Raw genomic sequence first — 10515 nt, 5'->3', positions numbered from 1 at the left:
GTAGAAATCTACTTGAAAGTGTTGGAAATAGAGCAGAGCTCAATGGAGACTCCCTAGCACAACGTGCGGTAGAAAATCTGAGGCTCTGAGGTTCCTTCAGGAAGGTTCCAGGGGTGAGGCTCTTCCGATTGGCTGACGCCTAGAGTTTGGTCTCTTTTACAAAAAGAGGCTGATATGTTACAAAAGCGAATGAGGCCTAGGCCTTTCCCTTCTCTTTTGTACCTACTACTATGGTATTTTTTATTACCGAGACTCCCATTCCGACGACGGGGAATGATACAAAAGCATGGGAATCTATGAAAGTTCCAATACTGGGGCAAAGCAGCCATTTTAGACTAGTCACATTCTCTCCTCCTTCATCATCATGCCCACTTTTTAGCCTAACCACCCACACCTTACTCGCACTTACCATAGCTCTTTATCTACACCTACCCACACAACCTCCTTCACCTACATACACCTCTACTCCCAACATGGAACCCACGGGCAAGCACACATAAAATTAATTACCCCCCGAGCTCTCCAAAAAAACGGCCAAACGTTTTAAACACAACTACACAACTTCCTGAAGTCCCACCCTGAAACCCCCTTTGTAGACACCTACTTCTCACTAAACAATGGAGCCAAGAGCACCGATATCATCTTATACACTATATGTAGAGCACAATGGAGAAAAGCGTTCCTCACCTTACTCACTATCTCCGCCACCAGGAAATCCGCCCATGGCTTAACACTGTCCACCACACCATCCCAACTCTTCCCAGCTAGAGCAACCATCACTATCTACAACAACGGCATTATCTTAATTCAATCCACAGACAGGAACCTTGACCTATTCGACAACTTGTTCCCCACTTTCAAAGAATATATCTCCAACCCTCAGACTCCAATCCATCTGGCCTCCAATCCTAACAACCTTAACTCCACAGCGCCTCCTACCACTAACACACCTCCCCCTCCCCCAGTACTCTACTCCATCACCCACCCGCTACAGTCACCTCACATCCCTCAATCACATGCGTAGATCACTCCTCTTCTTACATCCTCCCCACCCCTCTACCCCCCCCCAACATAACCCTTCCCTCCCACTTCCAACTAGACTCTCAGAACACCCCACCTCCCTTAACTGCACTCCCCTCCCCACAACATGACCTTCTCCCATCCCCCCCCCCCATTTCCAGTCCCCACGTCCTCACCTGCACCCCGCCACCCCTAGCCCTCACCCATCCATTCAACTTCTCCCCCCCCACTCTGTCCTCACTACCTCACCTGCACCCCCGCAACCCCCAGCCTACACTCATCCCTAAACTTCCCTCCCCTCCTACCACTTACTCCCGGCCCAACACCAACCCCCCTACTAATCCTCACACCCCTCCCCCCAACTTTCCTACCCCTCTTACCACCAACACCCTCACATATACCACTAACCTCCTCCCTATTTCAACCACACCCTTCCCCCCCAACCTCCCTACCCTTCCGAACACCAACCCACTCACTAATACCACCAACCCCTGCAATAACACTACACCCCTCCCCCCCACTCCAGTAACCTAGACACTTATTCACCTTCAGTGCCCATCCCCAACTCCTTTCCCGATCCCACGCTGGACATGATTATGTCCACCCTCCTCCAGGTCAAAGAAGATCTCCACACCCTCAAAGAGTTACTCCTCACACAACCCAGACACCCCCTACCCACCACCACTTCCCCCCCCCCCTAACAAATTCCCCACCCATCTACTCACCCTCGCACACAAAACTCCCCACACTGGACCTCAATCCCCGCTCGCAATCCCACCAACCGCTCCAGACGCACCATCAATCCACTTTCGGACCACAACATATGCACCCTCCTCCGCTCATATGACCCAGTTCCCCAAAACCACTTAGCCACCACACACCTTTCCATCCCCACGATTCACTCTAACCCCCTTAGGCACCCCACACAAAACAGAGGCTCTGTCCCAAATAACCTTAAAAAAGTCCCCCTCACTCTAGAACCCTCTACCACCCTCTGCACCCCCAGGCTCAAATGCATACTTCTCAACTGCAGGTCGGCCCCTAGACACTCCTCCGACATCGCTGATCTCATCAAAACACTGGACCTTGATCTAACCATTCTGACTGAAACGTGGTTAACTGAATCTTCTACACCTATCATGGATATTCTAGTTCCCCCCCCCCCCCCAACTACCACATAATTAGACTTGACAGGTCCAGCAAGACAGGTGGTGGAATTGCATGTATTTATAGGAGCAGCCTCTCAGTTACTAGAGTCACCTCCCCCCCTCTTACCTCCTGTGAATACATCTGCCTCTATGTCATCAGCGAGCGCAAACCTGTATGCTCTCTACACGTCATCTACCACCCACCTGGGGACAACCTCATCTTCACCCAACAACTCATGGACACAATCTCAACCAATTCCGGACGGCGAAACACTAAAATTTTCCTTGGTGACTTCAATCTCCATTGGAACGATCACAATGACACGGCGGTAAATAGTCTCAAAAACGACCTAAACGCTCTTGACCTCACCCAAATCTGCAACAGCACGACCCACGATAAAGGCTCTATCCTCGACCTTATCTCCAAAGAGAACTCTACCCAACTTGGGTCAATCCAACCCTGTGACTGGTCAGACCACCACATCACATTCTTCATCAATGAAAAAGTTAAATTTAACCCGGTTCAATCCACCAAATCCAAGGTCTGGAAAAGGGACCTGAAGAAACTCAACCCAAACTCTTTACCTTCCCACAGCTGCAATCTCCTCCTTCCCCCTACCGGCGCTTTTGACGTTCAATCTTTGACCGACCACTACCTCAACTCTATGACTTCAATAATCAATGAAGCCACCCCCTTGCAACTGAAAAGAGTCTCCACTAAGAACTCCAACCCATGGTACGATGGTAGACTCAACGAAGACAGACGGGCCATGCGAATGGCAGAGCGCACCTGGAGATCAGCCTCTTCGGCACTGCACCTTAAAACTCTGAAGAAAAAGAGAAACTCCTACTTCATGAAAATCAAGCGCACTAAATCAGATTTCTTCAGCCTCCAGCTCGACCAAGCAAAAAACCGGCCAAGAAAACTGTTTGAACTAATCAAAACACAATCCTATGAACAACCCCAATATTCACATAGCACAATAGGCGATATACTATCCTGTGAAGACTTCTCCGCTTTCTTTAATCTAAAGACTGATAACATAAGGAGCGATCTCCTCAATGACGTAAGCCTTTACTCCAACCCCCACAGCATAACACCCACTGAACCAAAAAACAATGCTGCATGGTCATCCTTTGACACCTACTCAGAAAAACAATTGACAAACTGCTCAGCACATTGAAACCTTCTAATTACCTCACAGACCCCCTTCCTGCTAACGCTATAAAGGACGTCATTCCATTACTCCTCCCACTCTGCATCAAAATTATTAACAGTTCACTTCAACAAGGACTCATCCCCGACTCCCTCAAAGTTGGACAAGTCACACCTATACTCAAGAAACCAATAGCTGACCCTACTGACCTAAACAATTACCGTCCCATTACCAATATTCCCACCCTTACCAAACTGTTAGAAAAATGCGTACACCTCCAATTGACAAAACTCCAATTGACAAAACCTATTGATCAGTTTGACCTCCTCGACCCTCAATCAGGCTTCCGAGCAGTGCACAGTACTGAAACTGCTATGACACACATAATTGATGACGCCCTCCAAATCCTAGATCAAAACGATACCTGCCTCCTCATCCTTCTTGATCTCTCGTCAGCATTTGACACAGTCAAACACGAGAACTTACTCGAGCTGTTAAACACCAGAATGGGTCTATCTGGGACTGTTCTCAAGTGGTTCACCTCCTTTCTGCATAACTGGTCTCAGAAATTCAAGAGCAACAACTTGATGTCCCCACCAGTGCCTGTAACATTAGGCGTCCCACAAGGATCTTCCCTATCCCCAACATTGTTCAACCTGGTCATGTAACCTCTCACCACCTCGTTACAAGCATCTAATGTACACTTTCACATGTACGCCGACGACACCCAACTAGATCTCAAATTACAATCCCCCAAAGACATCAAACTTCTGAACTCAACGCTCAGAAACACCCAATCATGGCTTGCCAATAATCACCTCAAACTCAATGCTCTGAAAACTGAGTTCCTTCTGATCTCACCTCCCGCGAAAATCTCCACCACTCAAACTTGGCTTAAGCACCTAACTGCACTCAATGTCCAACCTACCATCGTGGACTCAGTGAAATCTTTAGGCATAACACTTTACGCCAATCTCAACATGCAGCAGCATATCAGCAAGGCAACTAAGGGAGCTAATTTCCAAATCAATACCTTGAGGAAACTTAAACCCTTCCTCCCAGCCAAGGACTTCCAAACTGCAGTACAAGCCCTAGTCATTCCTCGCTTCTACGGTAGCGTTGGCCTCTGCGGACTCCCCCTATCTACAACTGCACCCATAAGAGCCTCGTTGAACGCTGCAGCGAGACTCATCACTGGATCAAAAAAACTTGCAAATTTCCCCTGACCTAAAATCCTTGAACTGGCTGCCTTTTGAAGCCAGAATACATCTGAAAACTGCCTGCAAGTACACCACAACTCACCCTGCTACCTCACTCAGAAGCTGACAATATCTGGTGGCTCAAGAACCACTAGAAGTACAAAGAATCTTCTTCTGAAACCTCGTAGATTCCGGAAGGAAAAAACATATAAACGCTCCTTTTCAGGAATGGCACCCAGGATCTGGAATTCACTCCCTCCAGAAACCAGGCTGATCTCCTCCACTACATTTTTTAAGAAAGAAGTAAAAGCTATCCTCATGGCTAAATTCACCTGAACTTTTACTTTGGAACTACTTGAGACTGCACCCATTTGTACTATTCGTTTATCTGATTGTCTATTTGTATTATTGGTTTAGCTGATTGACTATGCTCCCTCATGTACCTACCCTATTTTGCTACTCATTTATTACCTACAACTATTCTTTGCTCAAAAGTCTGTTAATCACTCTTGTGTTCTTACCCCTTGTTTTTGTAAAGCGCTCTGATATCTGCAAAGATCTTGTTCGCGCTATATAAAACTTTCAAAATAAATAAATGTTGCATACAGCTTGACCCAAACCCTTTACTTGTTGAAGACACGCCCCCTGCTGGGAAAAATATAGCCTAAAAGCGTGTAGGCAATTATCTCAAATAGTTTGTTGGCAACACGCCATAAAGTAGCAGAACAGGACGCTTTTGTAAGTAAATTTTAAATAATTTAAATTAAATGCTGCTCTGACCACCAGGAAGCGCGTAATATTATAATATGACACCTCCAGCGATCACATGCAACCAGGCACGGGCTTTCCTCCGTGGGAGGCAATTCATAAGGTGATCAGGTCTCGTGCTGAAGCGACATGCGGTGCAGGGCCTTTTAAAAATTAAAAAAAACAAAAAACACACCAACATGTAACAGAGTGCGAGCAAACGCCTTAATATCGTTGAACACGCACGCTGAAACGGAAAGCAGTAGGGGGAGAAATGGGACAAAAAAAAAATTAAATTGCAAGGTCAAACAGTACATTTATGGAACAGCTCAACTAGTCAGGAGTTTCCACATACACTGCAACTTTGGAGCGCAACTCTGCGTCCACATGCCACAGGGTCAACTCTGCGTCCACATGCCACAGGGTCAACATACAAATCTTTCCAAGCCTCCAAAATGAATGAACAAATGAACAAACAAAATGCAAATAAAGGTGTCAAGCCACCAGACACCCTCTTAAGCCACTGAAGCAGCAGAGCGATGCCCCAAGAATGCAGAAGAGTAGAGATACAAGCCAGCTCTAGCTTCAGAAGAATACTTAATCCTCACTCAGCATGGGCCTGCATCTGGGGAGTCGCCAGCTCGTCGCCAATTTGTAGTAGGAAGTACACACCGAATATGGGCAGGTTGTGTGTTATTAAAAAGAAGAGTCATTACCACGACTTTTTAAATAGCTGGTCTCATTCCTGCCAAGCTGAAACTCCTCCTGCTCAATTCACAATAATGCCAGTGTTCTATATTACATATACTTTTTACAGAACACTGGCTTAACTCATTAATACATAAGCACACATAAAACATATCAGCTGACCTGATTACTCCAACCACATCTACCAGGCAGTGTTTGAGCCTGCTGGAGTCATACAAGCCCATCAAGGACATTTATATGTATAATTTCTACCTCTAAATAAAGTGTACCTTGCGTGTCTGTTGTAGGCCAAAGGACTGCACTAAAGGCACATGAGAAATATAGGTTTGTCCCTAGCCTTTCCTTGCACGAAGAGAGACTGGTGATAATGCAGACGTGCAGATCCATCTAGACACAGGCATGACCTGCCTCCAAGAACAGGGTGAATGTACACAAATCAATCGGAGGACAAGCATTTCAATTTGCGTATATGCAGTTTGTGGATTTGCAAGGGAGGGGGGGGGGGGGACAGATTCATTATTCGGGCTTATGATCGTTCATATGAAGAGAACCCAGCAATTCAAATGTTTATGGAAGAAGCAGCCAGTTCAGAACAACAAAATAGGAAATGGATAGGTGGATGTCATTACCACGGACAAGGTTTTTTTTTCATTACAACCACATTTCATTATAGGTTCGGTTTTAATACACAAGTGTTTCAGGCATCTCCGACAATATTTACTGTCCTAAAGACAGCTTATGCAAACAGTCTTTTGTTGTACTATGTGCCACATCATTCAGGAATTCTACTGAAACCTTGCCTCTAAAAAATTAAGCCACACAATCATCAAAAGGGCAGTTTTTATTGCTTTTTCGCTTCACTGAGCATCATGACATTAGAAATGTTGCCTGTTAAATTGAAGTCCACAGGGTAATTTACATATTTTTAATTTAACAATAAGGCAGGTATTCCAAAAGAAATAGCTCCAGTATAACTACCAGTAATCCAGATATGGACATCGTGTACACGACAAAACAGTCTCAAAGTTAAAATGTTGGCAGTCAAGGAAAGACTCCTTAAGGAAGGAAGGGTGCATCAATTTCAAATTTATACATAACACACTGAAAACATTAAAGAATACACTAAAACGCAAAATTATACTGCTGTGCATCATCTGTGTCTGCTTATTACACAAATACTTACAAACCTAAAATAAAAAAGTATAAAAATAAAGATCAATATTACACGTTCCCACATCCTATCCAAAGTGACAGCAGGCATCCACAGCATCTTAGTCCACATATACTATCTCGAACACAAAGAATGTGGCAAAAAAAAAAAACTTTCTGAAATCTTATCAAGATAGGAGTAGATTTCAATTACAAAACCTAGAAGAGAACAGTGACTAGTGCCAAATTACTGATGAGGATACTTTCTAAATAAAAAATGTAATCTTTGGATTACAGTTTTTGCCTTGGTTGATTGTCAATGCATGTCCAAGTCAACGGAACTACAAGAAAGTAATGCTAGTGTATGGCCTGGCTCCAACATGTACTCGAAGACGACAGAACTCCAGTCCACCCAGCGGTGAGTTCTTGCCCCCTCTCCGGGAAGGAAACACAATGTGTGACAACATCATACCCATCAGAAACCCAGAAAAAAAGTTTTAATGTACTACCTCAAAAAATACATGTCCTCTTAATTAAGTTTACTATATATAGATTTAAAAACTTATCCAAATTATGAAGCACATTCTGCTCTTTAATTGTGTACTTGCTAGAAAAGATAAATGGGCAGTGAGAACATTGAAATTGAGGGAAGGAGAAAGGAAAAGGAGAATAGAACCCCTGAACAAAAAGATTAACATAATTAGCATGGGATTTATTATGCACGGTTGCTAAGAAGTTTCGATTTATGCATAGCGAATGTATTCCTTAAAAAAATCGTACCTAGATAGAAATAGTTATACATGTTTAATCCATTGTTTTACCTCTGGCTTAGGTTTCTTGCCAATCAAATCTGGAGCGCATTTTGAAGCAGTTCTTTTTCTACTAGGAGGATCTGGAATTGTACTTTTTAAAAACACAAACTGCGTATACCTCATGATAACTGTATCCATGCAAGACTATTTATAACAAAGGTTAAAAATAATCCACTTTTGATGAGGATTCAGGATTTTACATTTTCATGGAAATGTAAAGTTAGAAGCAAAATCTCAACTATGAAATGTTTAATATATAGTTGCGACTCCGATTAGCTTAACTTGATCAAATCATGCTTCTTGATTAACAATATTGCCAAGTTTGGAGTAAGAGTCCTATCTTTTGCAAGAAACTTTTAACTCTTGTGCTTTACAAATTTCAGTGGGCACTTTTTAAATATCTTAAGTGTAAATCCCTTTGCCCTCACCCAGGTCCAGTCCCTCAAAAATTATTTTGTAAAACAATATTTCAAATGAGTATATTAAAGCTGCAGCATCTCTTCCATCCCATCTCCAAACGAAATGCTTCTTTCATGTACCTTACTAGCCATAAAGGTTGATTTTGGGTCCAGCAGAATCAATGTTACTTTTTCTAGGCAACACAAAGCCAAAAACATACAGAGGACCATATTACAACATACACACAGGGCAAAAGCCCAAACAATCACTAATGGCAACATATATATACAAATGTTGTGCATTAACTAAAAGATGGAAGCCTTGAGTTGCTAATGAGCCAAAGATGCCAGAGGCCTCGTTGCAAAAAACAAATGTTGAATGTTGCTCATAACAGATGTAGAAAATGAAATTCAGCATGGAATGGCAAGCACATATACTATGCTACATCATTAAGACTGGCACACTGCTAATAAACAAGACGGTAGATAGAAAAAGAATAACCAGCATCTTTCGGCAATCCTAAAAATGTATATGCTGTATATAAAAAAAAAAAAATAAAAAAAAAAGAAATATAGTAAAACATAACCTGCACCAAGTGAAGGAGAACTTTAATGAGTGTTTGGCAGCAGCTTATCTTTTGAGCTTTTTGTGACTCAATGACATTTATCTCATTTCTTAACAGAACGTAAACAAGAATAAATGGCATACAAAGCATGTGGTGCTTAATTTACTATTGCGGTGGTTTCCCAGCTCTAGGCAGCTAAATGTTCAGATTTGAAATATACTGGTATATTGAGACTTAAACTTTTGTGATATGATTGAACAGGTTTGATAAGTGAAGTAAAGATTTGGGAGCACAACTAACAAAAACTTAGCAAAGCATTAGAGTGCGGTAATCACTTCATCAACTAGCCAGAAGGCACCGCAGATACAGACTACTATAGTCTTCAGTACTCTTAATATATACAAGATGTGCCAACGCCAACTGAACAAGGCGAAACTTGGACAAGTAACAACGCAAAGTATCAGTCTTCAATCTTTGCCATTTTCTACAAGTCAAAATATACAGGCTTCTTTCTCCCCTTCGAGCAGATATATGCAGAAGAACCAAAGCAGGAGACCTCTGTCTCAATAGTCTGTAGGCGTTGATCAAGAGAGGACATTGGTCAAGTAATCCAAATCTTTAGGGTCAAAATATCCAGTGGCAAAGGGCAGACTGTGCCATACAAATCTGTTTGAGGCTCAAAGCAAAAACTCAGATTCTTGGCACGGAATGAGCAGTCTTGGTTTCAAAGGCGGCTGTATGGGTTTATGCATAGAACTCTTCCTGCTTGATTGGCTTTTCGTATCCGCCATTTGTTTGCTTGGTTTCTTCTAGGCAATAGCTTCCTTCGTCTTTCTTCTTCATCCTGTACAACATAAACCCAACAAGACAAATGGCCAACACCAGTCCTGCCACACCTCCGGCGATGACCGCTGCAAAGCACAAAGAAATAGGTATAAAACGTTACTGTGGAATGTAATAGTTTGGTGCAAATAAAGGTTTTCAAAAAGGATATAAATAAAAAGGCTGTATACATTCACGATAAAATAAACCACCATTTAAACTGGGCTTCAATCCATAGCTAGTTGGTCACTTGCTGCAGACAAGGTGGTCCCCGGTTCGAATCAGGTGATGGATACATTTAGAAGAGTCGGAAAAAGAGGGTGCCAGGACCACAGGGAGTAGAATAGAGAAAGCAGATGGCATGGAGATAGCAAGAATTACACAGGAGAATTAGGAAAAGGGACGTGGGTTGCACACTGAAGGGGCCTTTAGATATCCACTTCAAGACACAAATGGAATAAGGAGTTTTAATAGTTTTCGTGCAAGCCTTCCTCCTCCTCAATATCAAATGTACTTCGTCTGGATAAAGACCAGACAGTAGTAACTTGATCATGGAGGGTTCCATCGCAAACTAAGTCACCATGGATAGTTGGGAAACGCACCTGTTTGACTGCAAACCAGTACAGAAATTTCAGCATGAAGTCATGCATTCCTATCTTTTAACCCTTTCAGGTGGTCAGAGCACAAATTCTACACGTAATAGCACTTTACAAATATTACCATCTTAAAAAAAAAAAACAATAACAATGTAATAAAAATGTAACTCCTTTGAGCTTGGCGGCAGGTCAA

The 10515-nt window shown here is 42.9% G+C and overlaps 1 protein-coding gene across 1 annotated transcript in view; it reads right to left on the bottom strand.

Moving 5' to 3' along the window:
* Positions 1-6805: 6805 nt before the first annotated feature.
* The window catches only part of SDC1 (syndecan 1), a 135779-nt gene continuing 132069 nt past the window's right edge, over positions 6806-10515 (bottom strand). The window contains exon 5 of the mRNA XM_078647739.1: positions 6806-9815. Within this exon, the coding sequence (XP_078503865.1) occupies positions 9649-9815 (167 nt within the window). The 3' untranslated portion in view covers positions 6806-9648. The remainder of the gene's footprint in view (positions 9816-10515) is intronic.

This window comes from Lissotriton helveticus, chromosome 6 (assembly GCF_964261635.1).
Source record: "Lissotriton helveticus chromosome 6, aLisHel1.1, whole genome shotgun sequence".
Taxonomy (NCBI): domain Eukaryota; kingdom Metazoa; phylum Chordata; class Amphibia; order Caudata; family Salamandridae; genus Lissotriton; species Lissotriton helveticus.
The sequence above is the reverse complement of the archived record's forward strand: the minus strand, read 5'-3'. Positions and strand labels throughout refer to the sequence as shown.